Raw genomic sequence first — 19827 nt, 5'->3', positions numbered from 1 at the left:
TGTGAGCTAAGGAAATGGGGGACATGATGCAAAAAACAACCTTTTTACATTCTAATGATGACTGCATTAAGGAACAACCAGGTAGATGACAATCCAAGCAGGCAAATATCCTCATTATTGTTCAAGTAGCACATGCACAGAGCCTGCTCTAAAATTTTAGCTCTAAGAACTGCACAGAAACAGTGACTTAAGCTTACTCTACAGAACCAAAAAGCACAAAAAAAATCCCAAAATCCACCTGTGCTCATAAAAAAAACCAAAACAAAAAACCAAAAAACAACTCACCAACAAAATGAGGAAACTGATCTAAGACAAAGCTCATGAGGAGACTAAAAGGAGTTGAATTCTTACAGGTGCCAATTGCTGAAAAAAAATAATTACAGAGAGATGACAAATTTGTATCACCAATCAAGAATGTCTTGAGAAAGGCTGAGAGGAAGTTGGCACAAACAAACAGCAGGAATAAGGCAAGTTACTAGAGAAAACCTTTTCCATGCAAAAGCTGAAATGTATTAAAACCAAATCTAAACAGATCATGAGCATGAGATGAATGCTCCAATACAGAATAATATGCAGAAAAAAAATTAAGTTAGCATACAGATCTGGAACAGCAAGCCCATCAAGAGCCAAAGGCCAGTGGATGATGATGATGATGATGATGATGATGATGATGATGATGATGATATAAAGAGCCCTCAGAGAAGAAAAGGCCCTATCCACTTGGCAAAATAAGTTGCTGTCATCTGCTTGCAGATGACATGAAAGACTTAAAATTACAGTTCTTCTGCTTGGCAAAGAGGCACACAGGAGTGAGATCTAGTCTAAACAACCAGAACAATCATAATGGCATAAAGTGCATTTTCCAGTGTTTCACATTATTTATCAAATGTGAGCCCCATGAAGTATCTGTAAATTCAAGCTCAAAGCAGAAAAAGTTTGTCAAAAGATACTGAAAACCTCCACAGCTCCTCTGTCCTCCCTTTCTAAAGAAAAAAACCCTCAATTACTAATGTTCTGTGGTAAACAATCGTGGTCAGAATTGGAGTAATTTAGTGCTTGCTTTTATTTAATGTGTTATGCTATTTTCTTTACCAATAACACCCAAACTCTACTGCTGTGCTATTTTAAGCAGTGGTATGTAAGAAACCATTTAATTGTCAGCTTAAAGTGAATATTCTTTTATTTTTTCCCTCAAAGTGTATTTCTTACTACCAATGACATTTTAATTGGCAGTTAATGGGAATTTGTGTGCCCTTTATTCTCCCTTACAGCTACAGAATCTCTCACCCTTCTCATGAAGTCCCAGAATCCTGATGAAATCTCAGTTCAATTTCCTCTTGCTGTTGTTGCCAGCTTCTCATACAGTGGTAATTCCTCACCTTTTTGACCCTTTTAATTCTGAGAGGCTTGCATTTTTCTCATCAGTCTTTTCCTGGTGTCCTCCATTCCCTTGTCTTTCTTGGGGGCTGTGGAAGCATCCTCAACTTTTTATTTTCTTTAAAGCCATTATTAAGCGTTATCTCACATTCATAAAACCACGGAATCACAAAAATGTTAAGAACTGACGCCAGGCAGGCCATGGGCCTTGCAGATGTAGCCAACACACATCCACTCATCCATGAAGGGTGTCCTTTAAAATATCTAAATATTGCAATACCATCCCACCATCATCAACTGTATAACATCCATGGGATTTCACTAGCTGCTTCTCTTCACTGCTTTCACTTCTTTATACAGGGAACTGACAGAAATTGCCATTTCCAAGTCTAAACTGTTTCCAAACACCTTATCACATGACATTCTATGCAGATGTTGATCAAGAACTGCTTATGTCTGCTTATGAAAAATGCACGGTGGATTTTCTTTGCATATCATCTGTTGTTTAGGTGCTGTTTACTTTCGGTTCTGAACAGAAATCTTTTCTTTTGACTCGTTTCCTTCATCATCCACTGTTTTACAAGTGTTTGCAGAGCCTGACAAAACTAAAAAAACTTCACCATGGCCTAACCTTTTATTTTCCAGCTTGTACAGGGATTTTTTTTTTCTTTACACTCTAAAAATTTGCCAAATGTTTCAAATATTTTCTCTTTTTTCTTTTTAAATTTGTGAGTCTATCAAATAAGGTCTCAAAACCATTTTGAAGTGATTTTTTTTTTTGTTTTTCCAGACCAGTGTTTAAACAAAGAATGATCAGTGTACCCATCTTTTTAACCTGCTGAGGCATCCTTAGCTTTTTTAGGCATGTACACATCTCTAGAATTGAAATACTTCTTCCTCTAATTGTTATGGAAAAGCGAGCTTTGTTTTATAGTTCCAGTCATTTTCTGTTGGATGACGTCACCAGGTTTGTTGTTAATTGAAATAAAACAGTAGAGATGTGGTGAGCTACAAAATGGATGTTGGCACTCAGAGTTTGCTAGGCAGAGGGAGAAAATATACAGAACTTCACATCGGGGGGGAAAAAAAAAGATTTGGAACCTAGAAATACCAACTAAAATGACACTGACATAAAGAGGTGGCATTGCTCAAGAGGCCTGGCTGAAGTGAATTTTTGCTTGATGATTTGTAGCAACCTAAATAAGGTGAAACTGTTTTGGAGACATAGCCCACCTCTCCTGATGTTCTGTGAGCTGCTACCTTCAAGCATAAAAACAACAGAAATACACAATGAAAAATCACTGGTGAGCCCCTGTTTAAATTCTGACTGGAAGCTGAAGTATTTTACTCCCATCTGAGGTTTCTTTTCACAAAGAGCCAACTTCATATGCTTTAATGGATTATCCAGGCACTTATGTTCCAGTGAGAGCGAGGAGGCAGAACGACTTCACTTTTCAAATTAAAGAACCATGCATGCTTCTGGAGAAAGAATAAACTTGAAGAGAACAGGGACAAAAAGCTGCAGCAGAGGAGACAGAAAAAGGCATTAGTGACATTAGATCTATTATGCAAGTGGGTTTTACAGTGCAATTGGCAGAGATCCAGAGGCTGGAAGGTAAAAAGGAGGATCCAGGGGGTGCATGAAGGGGGCCAGGGGTGTGTGAGGGATGCAGGGGGTCTGTGAAGAGCCAGGTAATGTGTGAGCAGGTCTGGGTGGGGGCAATGAGGATGACGGGGGCACTGGAGCATCTCTCATGAGGACAGGTGATGAGTGAGCTGGGCCTGTTCAGCCTCGAGAAGAGGCAGCTGAGAAAAAAAAACTCATCCTTGTTTATAAATATCAAGAGAGGGGTGCCAGGGAGATGGAGTGGGACTCGGTTTGGTGATGGTCAGTCACCAGGGTGAGAGAAAGGGCAGGAACTGATGCACAGGAACATTCCACCTGAGCGTGAAGAACTCCTTCCCTGTGCAGTGACCGAGCACGGGAACAGATTGTCCAGGGAGGGTGTGGAGTCTCTGTCTCTGGAGACATTCCAGAGCCGTATGGCCACCATCCGGTGCCATGTGCTTTGGGATGACCCTGCCGGAGCAGGGAGAACAGACCAGATGACCCCGTGTGGTCCTTTCCAGCCTGACCCAGTCTTGTGGTTCTGTGCCGTGGCTGAGGAACTGGGGGGTTCGTCGGCTGTGTGAAGAATCAGGGGTTTGTTAGGGGATGTGTGGGTGTGTGTGAGCAACAGGAGGGATGTGAGGGGATCTATGGGTATATGAGGGGCCCGAGGGGCTGTGTGAGGCACCAAAGCATGTGAGAGCTCTGGGTGTGTGTGAGGGGAACTGGAGCTATCTATGAGGGATGTGCGAGAGGTCCGGGTGTGGGTGTGTGTAATGGATCAGCGGGGTTCTGAGGAGATCTGGGGGTGTGTATGAGGAGACCGGCGGTGTGTGTGAGGGACTGCAGAGGGAACTGATGGGATCTGGGCGTGTGTATGAGAGGTCCGGGGTGCGTGAGGGCTCCGGGGGTGTGCATGGGAGGTGGGGCCGTGTGTCAACGCTCTGGCGGTGTCTGAGGGGATCTGGGGGTGTGCATGGGAGGTCCGGGGGTGTCTGAGGGGATCTGGGGGTGTACATGGGAGGTCCGGGGCTGTGTGTGAACGCTCCGCGGGTGTGTGAGGGACCAGGGGCTGTCTGAGGGGTCTCGGGGTCTCCCGAGGGGTCCGGGCTCTGTGAGGCATCGCGCGGTTCCGAGCGCCCCCACGCTCCTCTCGCGAGACGTGGCGGCGGCCGGCGGGGCTGTGCCGGGCGGGATCGCGGCGCGGCCCCCCCGCCCCTCCCAGCGCCGCCGCGGGGCGGATGCGGCGGGGCCGCCATAGTGCGGGCGGGAGGAGCCGCCGCCGCCCGGCCGGGGACGCGCTCCCGCCGCCCCCTCCGCCGCAGCCGGGAGCGGGCGGAGCCTGCGCGGCGCCGCCGGTTTTTTCCCCCCCGCATCCCTCCCGCCGCGCCAGCCGAGGAAGCGACTGCGCTCCTGCCTGGGCAGAGCGGGATCGGGCGGAGGGACCGGAGGCACCGTCACCTGGCGCTGCGGCGGGGGCGGGGCGCGGCGCTGTGTCTGCGGCAGCCCCGGGGCGCTGCTCGGCCGCTTAAAGCAGCGGAGCCGCCGGCCGTGAGGGGCGTTCGGAGCAGTGGCGGCCGCAGAGCGAGGGGAAGGCATGGAGGGCAAGGATCCGGCCACGGGGTCCGCGGGGGATGAGGGCTCCAAGGATGCGCTGGGCAAGCCACTGGGTCCCACGCCGAGCCAGAGCCGCTTCCAGGTGGACCTGGTGGCCGAGGGGCCCCGCAAGTCGTGCGGGGACATCGGCGTGGCGGGTAAGGGAGGCGAGGAAGCCAAGGGCAGGTTTCGGGTGAACTTCGTGGACCCGTCGGCCGGCGGCGAGAGCCCCGGCGAGCCCGGGGGAGGCAGCTCGGAGGGCGGCAACGTGAGCGGCGTCCAGAACGGCGGCGACACGGTGATGAGCGAGGGCAGCCTGCACTCGGGCGGGCACCATCACTACTACTATGATACCCATACCAACACCTACTACCTGCGCACCTTCGGCCACAACACCATGGACGCCGTGCCCCGCATCGACCACTACCGGCACACGGCCGCCGACCTGGGCGAGAAGCTGCTCCGGCCCAGCCTGGCCGAGCTGCACGATGAGCTGGACAAGGTGAGAGCGGCCCCCGGGCTCCCCCGGCGCCGGGGGTGCGGCGGCTTCTCGGAGTGTGTCGGCAAAAAAGCTTAAAAAAAAAAAAAAAAAAGAAAAAGCCGAAAGCTCGCTTTCGAGCAGGCGCAAATAGCGCGGGTGCATAGCTTGCGTCTCAGTTGTGTTATATATATTTTTTTTTGTCTTCGTGACGCAGTGGTATCCGTCCCCCTCACACACACGTGCTTTTGGGAGATGGTCCCCCAGTGCGAGAGGTTTTTAGAGCTTTAGGTCTGTTTTCCCTGTCACCGAGCGGGGATCTCTTACGGGTTTTCCACTTCCAAATCGCCTCCAGCAGATAGGGTATTGATTCGGGGGCTAGCCATGGGAATCAGTCTGGGAAGGGAAGTGAAAGCATTTGGTAGAAACGCTAAAAAAAAAAAAAAAAAAGTAAATAAATAAGGATGCGCTTGCTTTGGTAGCAGCCGGCGGTTCGTCTCTGCGGCGCCGAGGCAGAGCCCTCTGGATCCGATGGGATCCGGATCGGATGCTGCTAGATCTGCACAGGCACAGATCCTGAGCGAGCCTTCCCAGGGCTGCTCGGTGGCTCCTGCGCCGCTTGAAAAATTTTGGAGCTGTGCGTCTGAAGCTTTTTCTATTTTGGACTACGAGTCCGTGTGTTATTTGAGACGAGTTGACAGTGAGAGCCTTCTTTGCATTGCAGGCTGGCTTGGCTAGAAGACCAGCTTTAGCTGAACGTAGAATTAATTTCCTAGACTTTTTTATTTTGTTTTTAAACTATCATCACTAACTCCAGATAAAGATTAAACTCTTGCAGTGCTGTTTTCCTCACAGTTTGAAAATTGGTGTGTGGCTGTGCTCAGGAGCCTGTGTTTTGAGTGAGGTCTTTCTGCTAGGTTTAGGGAAATAAAGAAACGCATGGGCCACATTTCAAGAAAGTGAATATTTTGTTTCCAGAACTTTTTTTTGCATCCCACTTTTCACTCCTTATAGGTGGAGTTTCATGAGGAAATGTTTGTTCTCTCCAGATTTACTTGTTTCACACCATTATTTGGCTGCTCCGTGCATCAGCACTGATATGTGGGGTTTGGACTCTTTTTAGGGTGTGTTGGTGATCGTTTAAGTGTATTTTTGATACTGACTGTGGAATTGTTCTAGTAGAAATAAGTGGTTGGTGTATAGCAAAGATACTTGCTTGTGACATCTGAGATTAGATGTCAGATTTTAATTACTAACCATAAATGCAAATTACTCCTGCCTTCCAGGTCCCCTTTTGATGGAGCTAAATGATGATCTGTGGTCTGACTCTAAACTAGCATGAAATCGAAATTGGCAATACTGCCGTGTGTTTGGACTTGGGTAAACTATAAATAAAACACGTATATATGTGCTCATAGTACATGTGAAACCACATTGGTTTTCTGTCCTCCAGCTCCCCAAAATTTCTGACTCCTGGTCCATGATGGGTTGACCAGGTGTTGGATACTCAGCATTGTAAGCAGAGCATTTCTCAAATTTCTAAGGTTGGCAGATAGCTTTTTCAGTGTGTTAGTGTTGCAGCACTGTGGAAAGCTCTTTGTTACCATTAAGATATTACAGTGCAGAATGCAACATAGTCTGGAAGTACAATTTCTAAAATTGTAATTTCTTTATTAAGAAGAAATTAATGGCAAAGAATTTTCTTTGTAGTCTGTGGCATAGAGGAGTGGTAGACAGCCTAATTACAGGATCATTATCAAAACAGTTTCATTGTGAGCATTAAGTCAAATTATTAATTTCTTAAGTGTCGTTAATTTTTTCTGCTGTGTGGATAGATGTACATGTGAAGATACTTCTTTTTCTAAAGCCATACTCTGTCTGCTTGGGCCCTTCCTCCCATCAAATAAATATTGGAATGGAATATGGAATTTTAGTTGCATTTGATATTAAGTATTAATTTTTTAAAAGGTCATGGTATAAATTTCAGAATTTTAAGTTGAAATTCAGTGAAGTAACTCAAGTTTTCTGTTGCAGGATGTTTAATACCCAAAGCTGTTAAGGTGTTAGCGCTACTTAGGCTTATAAGAAGAAGGGAAGCCATTAGTTTTTGCTTCCAACTTAGCAAAACACTTTCTAGATAAAGCTGTGAACACAAAAGCTTTTAATAAGGGTGTGTCGTGCATGCTAATAGCATTGGATACTTACATTCCTGGCAATCTCATGTCAATCTCACGGGAGTGTGAAGTACATCCCATCTCTGATTATGTACTTGGTTTGTCAACACAGAGCCCTGTGTTAAATCAAGATGGTGCTGTACTTATATGTGGAAGATGTTCTCAAAGCTGTTGTGCTTTTTTTTACTGTTGCCAGGGGGCTTATTTTCTCCATTCTCAAAGTGACTTCAGTTCCTGCAGACTAGCAGGTCTCTACTGTTGAATAATGCTGTGCATTTGGGAAAGGAGCTTGAAGAATTAACCTTGCTCTTTAGCTGTGGATTTTGTACCAATTTATCAGGTACAGCATGTCTGTGCAAGGGAGCTGGTACATGCTAGCACCCTTACAGAAAATTTGCACAGCCTATTGTTGTGCCTCTGCTCTTGACCCAGTGCATCAAGAGTGGCAGATACTTTGTGTAAAGAGTGATCCAAAACTGTTTACCAGCCGCATGGTTCACTGCTTTGAATGCAGCTATTTTATCCAGCAGTTAGAGTTTGTGCTATTCCATTTGCTTTTAATAGGTAGATAAATGTGAGGCAGCGTTGGAGCATTGTTGATGCCAGTGCCCAATATAGAACAGATTTTTTCTTTAGCTTTGTTTAGAAGCTTTATCTGTCTAACACTTCTACTGATTCTGTTCTCACAGAAAAGCAGTGTTGGAAGAAAAGTGGCTGTTTGAGGAAGACACACACAAGCACTGGAGGGGTTCTATTTCAGAAGAGTTTGTCCTGCAGTCCTGGTGGGATAGGTGTTTGTGTGATCATTCCAGCAGTGGATTTTCTCATAGGAAGGGGATTATTCTTGAAATGGGCTGTGGAAACACAGCTGGGTGATGCTGCAGTACTCTGAGGTGAATGAATTGCATAACACTGGTCTTGGTTGATCCTATTAAACTCCAGCTGAGGGGTCTTGTTTTAGTATATCATTGACTGCTGATAACTAAGGTGATCAATCTGTCCTTACCCAGTTGGTATGTATTGATTTCTCTCTGCTTTAGAGAGATGAGAGAGAGAATTTGATGATGCTGTTGCAGTTGCTGGCTTGTAAAGAGAATGTTGCTGGAGCTCTGGTCTCCGGAGATGTTGAGGTGAGAGGATGTTTATTAGCAAAAAAGTGGGAGGAAAGTCAGCATACCATGACATGCAGGCTTTTGTTGCAGTGGTGTCCCCTGCCCTCTTGAGGGGGATCTTGACGGGGGATCTTCAGACCATGGGAAGATGAAAAGTGTCCTTCTCTTAATTTTTTTCCTGTCTTACAGCTTTTCTGCATCTGTACATAAAGATATAGCCTGTAGAAATACTGCACATGCCTTTGTGCCCCTCAGTTTATGAACACCGTGTCATTATATCACAGCCCTTACTGTTCTGACAAGTGTATACTGTTAGGGTATTCAGACCTGCATACTGTACCCACTGGAATAATTTAGCATTTTTCTGTATAGCATTGATTTGGGGAGGTTATTTTTTTTGCCCTTAAGACTAGATATCGCTGTGTATGAGTGCTTCTGGTTCGATCTTTGTGCAGTCCCTCACAGCTGTGGTGAGTGGATGTGGTGTGAACCAAGCCCTCTGCTGGCAGCTCTGCTCTGCTGTTTGTTAAATACTCACCGGGAGCACTGGTGTGGTAAGGTACTGATCTCAGAGGAAGATCCTTACACCACCTTACACCACCTTTGATCCATCCCCATCAGGATCAAATTATTAATCAAAAACAAAAGGAAATCCTAAGGTATTTAGAAACACAAGTGTGCTTTGCGTCCTCCCACACAAAAATCTGTGCACCTGTCATTTGAATTTGGAGACAGGTGTAAGAAAAAAGGCAATTACTGGTAGTCCTGATACAAACTGAGGGGTTTTTTGTTTGTTTGTTTTTACTCAAGTTGGATGACTGTAATTGTTTTCAGTTGTCTTTCGAGCTTTGTTAAAGTTTACTCAAACACTGCAGTTTTTCCTCTGACCTGACTTCAAATGTTTAACAAAAGCACAGTAAAAAGGTCTGTGTATGGCACTGCTTTCTAACAAAAATGTATTCTGTCTTGAGAATGTTGAACAACTGCTGCATCTCTAATATCTGTTTAGTTGTATTTTCTTTCAATTTGTGGTTAATGTTTGTTTAGCCTTTAATAAAAGCAGAACTCAGCTAAAGATGCACAAAAGATGATTGTAGGATATCAAGTTAGCTGACCCTGTTATGTAAAGTCTGTCTTTAAGATCCCCTTTCTTCTGTCTCACAGAAGATTGAGACCCTCGTGCAGATGGTTTTTATTGCATCCTGCTGAATCTTGTCTGCAGTCTGGAGGTCTCTTTCTTTCTTCAGTCCTTGTTATTTTCAATTTAAATTACATTTCCTTCTTTCTGTCCTTCATAGATGTAAGCAGAATTTGAATCTTCTCTCTGAAGTTCGCTGTACTAAAATTAAACAAGAGAAGCTCTCTTAGTCTTGGTCTCAGTGCTGTTGTATGTCCCAGAAGCCTATAATTGGTAACTGTTCTTTCATCAGTTTTAAACAGCAGTGACCTTAATGCACCTGTACTCAGTGAGGCTTCACTTGCATGGTGCAGAGGAATGTTTTCATGCTTTTTTAGCCTGCGTCAAGAATCCTCACTTTACTTACCCTGATACCCCACTTAATTACAACTATTTTTATCAAGGAAAAAATGAGTGTACTGCTCTGTTTGCAGCAGTAAATAATATTAGTGTTCCAGGGGTTGTATTTTATAAAGACCTTGTGTAATTTGTATTTTTCTGTTGCTTGATGCGTGTATTTTTTGAATCTTTAATAAGTCTTTAGTCCAGAACACCCATGGAATGCTAAAAAACAAGACCTGCATTGAACAAACTGCTAATATTGTTCTTACTACTTTTTTTTTTCCACCATGTCTCAGGGAAGCTGGAAATAACTGAACCTTTAGCAGGTTATATAGCTCACAGCACAAGTGTGGACTGCTGCTGAAAGGGTGAACTTTTTGCTGTCACAGATCTTAGTTGGATCTGATACAGATCTGATCTGGTTTACAGAAAGCCTACACCCCCTCAACTGCAAAATCTTGTACTGCATGTGATGATTCAGTTCCCTGATCCAATACCTAAGAGTTCTACTCAGTCTGTCACTGCACACAGGCATCAATAAAAACATTTCAGTGTGCACTCCTAATATAGATATATTCATTTACTTCACAATTTTATATACATATGCTACGGTACAAATAGTGTGTATAGCACAGAGTAAAACTTCAATAGTGATATAGAGATGAAATTCACCCTTCCTTTCTTTCTCTTTATTAACATTACAAAAAAAGTGTCACACTCCTGGTGGACTTTCAGAGGTAGTTAAATTATAGAGGAAGACTGCAGAATTCATCTCCAGATTAACTTTTTTTCTCTGTTGGTACTGTACTTGATTAGATGTCAGATGATTTTCATTCTTGAAGAACATTCTTGTAGGGGAGGAGCTTGGCAAGATCAGTATCTTGGAGTAATTTTAAATCAGTGTACTACATCTTCTATTGAATTCTTCAGATTTTTTACTAAAGCCTCATATAATACTCATTCATGAGCAACCACAAACCCATTTTCCCCACTTCTTGGTATAGGTAATAGCAGTCACACTATGGTCCTTGTTCTGAATTAAGATTTTTTTTTAATTAGTTGACTTCAAATTATTTGCCTTTCAGAGTTTTGGGAGCTATCCAGTTTTTGCAGGTTAAATCCAGAATGATCTTTAATTTATTTCTGCACTTCACCCTACTGATTATACCTGACAAACTTACAGACATTTCATTTATGCATAACAAATAATCTTGGATGTATTGTGTGTGCCTTGTAAACGTGACTGATTTAAGGATAAGGTGACAAAAAGAGTAAAGAAAGTCTAAAAAATTAAAGTTCCATTTTAATAAGAGGGATTATCTCTTGCATCTGCATTTTGATAGTTAACTTCCCTTCTTTGAATCCACTGCTCCTACTTAAGATGATTCAGTTGTTTGGGTTTTTTTTAAATTCAAAGAAAATAGCTCTCTCTGTTTCAGCTGTGAAGGAACTGTGATGCTACTCAACTTGGTCTGTCAGTCTACATGGCAGAGACTCCTAGGACTATTCTTAGTAATACTGCTTTTGGACTGTAAGCAATCTGGCAACTTTGGCTGAAATGTGGTGCTGTGCCAGTGCAAGTGAGTGCTTTTCTGTGTGAACATACCAGCCCTGCTCAGTGCTGGCTCAGGGTGTGCTGTAGCTGCATTCACCACTTCAGAAACTGACATTAAAAATTCAGGAGTACTTTAAATGATTTTTTTAGGATTACTTCAATGGGCTTTTTAGTCTGTTGTAAGCCAACAGGTAAAATGTAGTTTTTCAGGAACTTACTACATTGGAGCTAGACTTTTTATGGAAATGGGGTGTTTTATTAGGGTTTTACTATTGCTGCTTAGGGTCATTTGCTCCTGTTTCCTACTTCTTGAATCGAAAGTGCATCGTGTTTTGCAGAAGTAGATGAAAACCAAAAGCTGTTAAGAGCAAGAATGCCTCACATTAACTTTCATTTTGGGGTGGAGAACAGATGACTTGTGTGCTGGTTTTGGCTGAGGTAGAGTTTATTTCCTTCCCAGTAGCTGGTATGGGGTTCTGTTTTGGATCTGTGCTGGACACAGGGTTGGTAATTCAGAAATGTTTTTCCTTTTGCGGGGCATGACCTGCACAAAGCCAAGGCCTTTCCTGCTCCTCCTGTGGCCACGCTGGTGAGGAGGCTGGGAGTGCATGGGAGGATGGGAGGGGGCACAACCAGGACAGTGACCCAGATTGACCCAAGGGATGTTCCAGGCCATGTGACATCATTCTCTGTCTAAAAAGTGGGAGGAGAGGGAGGAAGGGGACATTGGGAGTGATGCTGTTTCTCTTCCCAAGTTACCATGATGTGATGGGACCCTGCTCTCCTGGAGGAGGCTGAGGAGCCCTGCCCAACCATGGGAAGCAGGGCATTAATTCCTTGTTTAGTTTTGCTTGTGTGTGTGGCTTTTGCTTTCCCTGTTGAACTGTCTTCACCTCAACCTGTGAGTTTTTACCCTTCAGTTCTCTCCCCAGTCCTGCTAGTGGAAGAACAAGTGAGTGGCTGCTTGGGGCTGGGCTGTTGGGGTTGAGCTATGATGACTTGGAAATCTGATGTGTCCAAAATAACTTCTTGACAAGACTGAAATGGATTCTCTTTTGTACTTAATGGCAGAACATTGTATTTCTTGGACTACACTTGAGTATGCTAAACTTCTCTGCAGGAGGCTTCCTAATTGGATTTACTCGAGCTCTTAAGCAATCAAGTTCTGCATCTGCTTCATGCTGTAGTGTATCAGGCTTCTGTGTTTCAGATGCTCATGTGAAAACTACCCGTGTTCAGAGCCTGGATCCACTTTTCCTGTGAGGTGTGGTTTCTCCTTCCAGGACAATGGATAGCCAAAGGAATATTGCATTCAGTGTGCAGTAAGGAATAATTACTTACGTAGATCATTCAGAGTGCAGTGGTGGTTCTGGGAACAGTCATACACATCAGTGGAGAAATGAAGGTGCATTCTTGAGGTGTGAAGCACACTGCTTGCATTTCTTTCTCTTAAACTGAAGGGATTGGTTGCCCCTACACTTGTGCAGGAAGTCATGCCTCCTGCAGCTTTCTGTTAATCAGAAGTGGAGAGACTGGAAAAGGAAATGTGGGCTTTTTTGGGGGGAAGTTTGGTTTTTTGGCAGGAAGGCCTTATTTTAGCTACAAAATTGCTGGGAGTGCAGACCATAAGCATTTATGTTTTCTACCCTGCGAAGCTACTGAACAAAGGCTTTTTCTCGTTTATTTCTAATTTTCATGATCAGCTTGCCCAGAATTTTCATACCCTCCTGTGCTTGGGAGGGATGTATGAATCAAGATGTGAAGATATGGGGAAGTTTTCTTTATTTTGCAGAGTGCTCTCATTCTTTAATTAATGTTTATGCTAGGGGGGAAAAGCAAATATTATTTATATTTCTGATAGAATACTGGTCTTGCATACCTGTAGATGTCAAAAAAACTTTGCTGCTCTATCCCATGTCAAAACTGCTTCAGAGGGATGTAGCCTTCACGTAATAAGCTTAGAGATTTGTCAAGAAAACTGTGTTGAAGTAAGACATTAAAGTAGTGCTAATCTTCATAAACAAATCTATTTATTTGTAAGTATACCACCTTGAAAGAAAGGATTTACAACTTAGCTGAAATCAATTGCCTGAGTAAGTTTCCTGATTAGGTCTTGCTAACTTAGTTAATACATCATACTGCAGAAGAGCTGGGGGATGAGTGGATGATTATCCCTTTAAAAGAATTGAAGTTAAAATGGCTTTTTAATTCATTCTATATTCAATATATATATCCACACACATAAAAACCCACACTGTTTAATGTTTCTCTATTAAAAGCAGTCTGCAAGACAGAAATACAAGCTGATGGCAGAGACACATAGCTAATCCTTCAGTTGACATGTTAATTGCAACTATAAATTTCTTCTGTTTAAAATTGCTCTGCTGCAATCACAGTACAACACTCTTTAATTTCAGCTTAAGATAACATTAATGTTCAGTGTTTGATGCAATCTCTTTTAAAATCTCTGGAGGTGTATGCCAAAGGCATTTGCTACTATATTTTAAATGTATAATTGTAGAGAAGGTAATACAGTCAAAGCACTTAAGTTTTGGTCTCTTGGCTGCAAACCTACATAGGATTTCCTTTGACTGAGGTGAGTAACCAATGATTGTAGCTGTTCATGTTTGAATCCAAAGAATCCCAGGTTTTAAGAAATGACTCTGATTTATCTGGGCAGTTTATCTCCTGCTGTTCTAGGTAACTTCTGGATACCATTTAATGGCTTAGTAGGCTTTTTAAAGTTATGACTGTAAAGACACCAGAGTGGGAATTATGGCGAATTTGCTAATAGAATTTATAATTAATTCCTGTTTTATAACCAAGTAGTAAAATACCTGATATGACTGCTGAAATTTCTGAACTGCTGTCAACAGCAATGACTAGTCATTGTTCCCTGATAGTATTAATTTTTTGAATTAGTTCTCTGAAGAAAATGCTGAGGTAGACTTAGGTGTCTTGAACATGTCTTTGTGCCATGTTTTCTCTTCTGTGTGCTACCTGACTGGGTTTTTTTCCCCACTGGGAGTAATGATGATCAGTCATGCTTTTCATTAACTCATGAAAAGCATGAGCATCTGAATCTTTTTCGTTAGCTTGGTTAACTATTTTTAACTAATAAATAATCAGAAATCTGTCAGTTGCTCCAGGTGTTCTGTGGAAGATACTGGCTTTATGAGTAGCAGTTTCTAAGTGAGGGGTAACCTTGTCTTAAGTACCAAAGATTCAGATTGTTACATCTTTTAAAATTTAAACTATGCTTGTTCTTAGTTTCCCTACCTGTCACCATCCTTATTCCAGCAGAGCAGGACTAGTTTACAAAATACTTACCAGTCAGATTACCAGTTCTTTAAGAGAATGTTATGTAAGATTTTGTTTTTTAAAGTCATTACCTGTGATACTTCTTCCCTTTGGAGTTGTTTGTTTTCCTTACAGGAATAAAAACCACTTGAAAACTATCAGGCTTGGCAGAGCTGTTTTCCAAGTTTAGTGTTAAAAACTCACCATGATTTGTAGTTTACGAGCAAAGTTAGAAATAGTATCCCAGCCTCTATTGAGAAGTGGTTTCCTGAAAAAATGGTTACAAACAGTAGCAGGTGTCACCAGCTTCAGTCAAAGACTGGTGAAAACTTCTATTCCCTCCTGTGTATTTAAGTACTGAAATACTCTGGAATCTCAGGCAACCAAACCCAAGGCTTTTCTGGCTGAAGGACTTATCATAAGACTGTCTGGTGTCCCTGGGCAACAATATGATTAAAACCATTCAGTGGAGCTTTAGGTGTTTTGGAAAGGAAGCTCAGTCCTGTTGATCTCTTTCACAACTGTGTAGATAAAGCAGTAAAAGATAAAAACAGCTTATCTAATTGACTTGTAGACAAAACCTGGGAAATTTATGATTACAAACATTAACATGCTACAAAAGTAATGTTTAAAGAACAGATATGGCGGCTTGGTGTCCTTCAGACAGCATTTAATACCTAGCTTACAATTTATTCTTTATCAGACAGCATCACACTTGTACTAGTACAGACTGTTTTCAAAAGTTGTGTTATATAAGTGGTAAACACCATAGCAGGAGGATTATTCTATTATTCATAGTTATTCTATGCATGAAATACGTTTATCACTTCCAAAGTCTTTTTTTCAGCTCCTTGGAAGTGTCACAGGTGGTAGGAGCTAGAGTCCAAAATTTCATTTGCTCTTTGAAGGAAAAGATCTTTGGTAGTGTTTAAAAATCCTTTGAAGTGTTACCATCATTTGAGGCAAAATGTCTAATAATTCTTATGTAACTTGATAGCTTTATTCTGTCATTTTACTATATCTATGCTCTGGCTAAAGTATCCTTTAGTTAGAAAAAAAAAAACAAACCAAATGTTTATAAGCTCTTTTTTCATGTATGTTTTGAACTGTGTTAATTCTGAAAAGAACAGGTTTTGTAGCCATAGTCTTAATAGTATGCAGGATTGGAGCTGGGATATATGTGAGTATAATCTCCAACTAATGATTCTTCCTCTTAGACAGATGGCCTGCTGCCTCTGGATCAATACATTTTACTGCTTCTTCCCTTCCACAAAATAAGGAACATCTTGAAATGGCAGTGACTACAAAATTAACCTTTGGGAGGTGGAAACAAGAAATCGTGGTTGTATGGGCTGTGAACAGGTTGGCAGTAGAGCTGTGAGCTGCAGCACAGAAGATGTATGAGAGAGCATAGATTTGTTCTGTCAGTACTCTTTGGGCAAAGATGGTTGTCAGGTGGCTTCCTTCTTTTTTTTTTTCCTGTTCTTAGTAAGCTTGGGAGAGCTATGCTCATTAATAGAATATAGGTATGCAATCAGAATAAAGTATGTATCAGGATATAGTATCAGAATTTGGAATGCAGGTACAAAGTAGTTTTAAATGTAAGCAGCTTGATTAGATGTAGTGGAAGGCCATTTTTATATTTCTTTGCAGAAGCTGCATCTTGAAAAGATTAGACTCTTGATTTTTAGCATTATGATAATATAAACTATTGAAACCAGCTTCAGTGCTGTATCCTGCCAAGATAGGAAGAAGCTGCTGTTGTGAAGCCTTTCTAGGGAGATTGTGTGAGAAGAGCCTCCTATTACATGGCATGTGCTAAATCTGTAACTGGCCAAACTTGAGGAATGGGAAAAGCAGTTAAATGCTGTAGTCTGAGGTGCTTCTCTGGCCTTCTGTTTTTGCACAGGTCTAATAGCAGTGGGAGGGATTTGCTAAAGAAGTCACTGACTGCTTGGAACACACCAAATCAGGCAGTTCACAGTGACAGCAATCTGCCAGGAGATCCAGAAAATAGACTTACATGCAGACTTGCTGGTGGTCCTGCCCTTCACTTGCGGCTTCCAAGTTGTGATTCTTGAAAAGAAACAAGACTTCATGTGTGTTTATTCTGGTATTACCTCATACAGTACAACATAGCCCAAGTATGTTGGCATTAAGATGGGATTTAGATAAGTTCACCACAAAAAAAAAAAAAAAATTATGCTGCATGACATACACCATTATCAAGACTCTTAAATAAAGGATATTTTACTGAACTTTTTGATGCAGCAGTTGTATTACAGGCTGTTTATGAAAAATCTCAGATCTCCTCTACCAAAATATCAAGTATTTTCTCATTACTAATCTATGTCTAATAGATGTGGAGGCTATTCACAGTTGTCACAAATAACTTATTGTTATGATCCAACACTGAGATGAAATAGTAGATTATCTGTGTAGGAGCAGAAATTAACTGTTTCTTGCCTGAAGTCCTGTCAGTGTGGGATAGAATTGTCAGTTGTAAACATTGGTTATTTTTCCCTTAACAACGCAAATGAACACCATTACTATTTTTGGACTGATTATTTTGTTTTAAGAATTGTGTTAATAAGATTGTTTCTGGTCTGAAACGCTAAACCCCCTTTTCTTATCCCTTTTGTTAACACCCCCTCCAAATCCACAGTGTGTTAGTGTTTTTTTCTGTTTATGAAGATCTTATCGTACATGTATTGGCTGTTCTAAAATAGTGCTTGGGCAGTTTTTTCCATTCAGTGACTGACTTGAGTAGAAGCATTGTTTTCTCGTGAGCCTGAGCATGAAAAATACTACGCCTGCTTGATTTACAGCTGAGACCACAGTGGTTCTTTCTTAATATCGCCTTAGAGGGCTGAACTTGGAGCCTTCTGGAGTAAAATTCCTTTGTGCCCACACTCTGTAATATCTGTTCTCAGCAGTGCTTTATTGGGCACCCACCAGCCCTTATAACCAGGAATAACCTTTCAGTTATTACATTTTGCTTGTGCCTCAAAATATTTTCCTAAGAAATATTGCACGGTGTGGAGAGACGAGACATACAGAACAAAACTTTCCTGTGTTCGCAGTGTGCAGTATCTTGGAGTTGATCTGGTAACTGATAACTCAGAATACCAGTTGTGACCCATTATCTTCTCCCCAGAACACAACAGGCTGAGCTATGGGCTTGTTTGGGCACTACAGGAAAATGTGTAGCTGCCACATGGTGGTGGAGGTTTTGGGGTGACCTTTGGGGATCACGTTGGCAATGTGTGCAGGTTTTACCAATACTTGGCCTGCCATGCTCACATGATGAAGTATGTGATCCTTTCTTAGACTAGTTACAAAGATACTTCTCCACCTTCTTACCAAACCTGAACTTGCAGCCAACAAACTCCAAGCTTGTTAAAAAAAAAAAAAAAGGCATAAACAACTTATTCACATTTCACTATTTTAAGACATGAAAATAAAGATTCCTCCTACAGTTCCTTGATCCTCCCTGACCAGTCTTCTCAGAGAACAATTTTGTTATTTCTTCTTCCAGACATGATGCGTGTTGTTGTAATAGCAGAAGATGTTATCTAATGTTGGCAAGGTTTTTTGGCCAAAGCTTAAAAATTGTTTAGATAATTTGAATGTGACTCCTTTTATGTAATGGTTTAAAATAGAGTTTGTTCCAAGTATACTGTGGTGGTTTTCTGTGAGGAATAAGAATGGGTTTTATATGAACAAGTAATAAGTGGTTATACTGTCTTATGCTTGATTGGAGGTTTCGGCATAGTTATGAACATGTTTATAATCTGCCCCTTGTTTTAATGCATCTTTTTCTCTTTGTTTCCTCCCCACTTCTGAAAGAAGTCATAAAGGGATACATTATTGCTTAGAGGGATTTTTATATTTTATTCTGCACTTCTAAGCTATTGGAGCAGGGTAGGTGGTCGGCTCGTCCTCTTCTGCATGAATCCCCAGGCTTGAGTAGGAGATGTTTTCTTAGTTCTGGTTCAGGCAGGTCAGCATTTCTGAAATATAGCAGCATTGTAATTCTCTTTTTGGTCCTCACTGTTCTTCTTACCACTCTAAATGATTGCATGCCACCACTTGATTTGGCTTGAGTGGCTGAATACAAATATTCAGCAATCAATAGATTCATCTGGTCAAAGGCTGTGCAAATCTCCCAAGAATTGCATCCATTAGTTCTATCCAGGAAAGCTGCAGTTCAGCAAACTAGGTAACTCCTGATCAGGTTTCTGTTTGTCCTCTGTTTTGTCCTCCTTTTTATGTAACACAGTATACAATACATATACACACACAGAGTCACGAAAAAATATTTATATATAAAACACATAAAGTGTCTTTTTTTTTTTTTTAATTGTAATCCCTTCTGGAGGCAATGTAATGTACTCTTAAAGAGAGTAAACTGTTAAAGATAGTGATCTGGAAACTGATAATGATTCTGCCTAACAGTGGAAGGCTGGTGCCTTAGAGGATCACCAGATGTGTTGCAGGTGTATCTGTTTCTATGAGAATTTCATAATTCTACATCAGTGAGAGAGGCACTGGCATGAATCTGTGCTACTGACCTTTGGATAAGGTTGGCATAATCTGTTTTTAAAAATCTGATTTGTATATTTACTGCTGATAATAAGAACATATGGATGACACCCTTCATAACTGACATGTTTATAACTATTTCCTCTGAACCCTGTGCTGAGGATATATTTGGTACTAATGTATCAAGAGTAGAAAGAATTTGGTAAAATACCTCACCCTAATCTTGATTAGTCTTTTTCTGCGTAGACTTAAAAGCCTTATTTGTGTCAACTCTGTTTTGTGTCTTACTTAGCAAATGTAGCTTTTGCCCTTTACCTCGCTGTGATCGAACCTCTAATTGTTTAAATGTTTTCTAAGCCCTGGCATGCAGGCTGCTTCACAGTATGCTGCTTGAGCTGGTTTGTTGAATGTTGTTCAGGGTCTTTTTATGTATCCATCCTTAATACTTGTTACCTTGGATAAACTAACACACTTAGCTTAGAGTGCTTCTTGCTTTCTTACAGCAAGTTTCAGTTTAAATGTTCTGGTGCTTGCCTGGCTTGGCAAAACAAAATTGCCTTTG

At 41.8% G+C, this 19827-nt stretch overlaps 1 protein-coding gene across 1 annotated transcript in view; it reads left to right on the top strand.

The window, feature by feature from the left end:
* The first annotated feature begins 4326 nt into the window (after positions 1 to 4326).
* SLC12A2 (solute carrier family 12 member 2) overlaps positions 4327 to 19827 on the top strand; it is a 53795-nt gene continuing 38294 nt past the window's right edge. Inside the window, exon 1 of the mRNA XM_009098288.4 lies at positions 4327 to 5084. Coding sequence (XP_009096536.4) covers positions 4584 to 5084 — 501 coding nt within the window. The 5' untranslated portion in view covers positions 4327 to 4583. The remainder of the gene's footprint in view (positions 5085 to 19827) is intronic.

This window comes from Serinus canaria, chromosome Z, assembly GCF_022539315.1.
Source record: "Serinus canaria isolate serCan28SL12 chromosome Z, serCan2020, whole genome shotgun sequence".
NCBI classification, from domain to species: Eukaryota; Metazoa; Chordata; class Aves; order Passeriformes; family Fringillidae; genus Serinus; species Serinus canaria.
The sequence above is the reverse complement of the archived record's forward strand: the minus strand, read 5'-3'. Positions and strand labels throughout refer to the sequence as shown.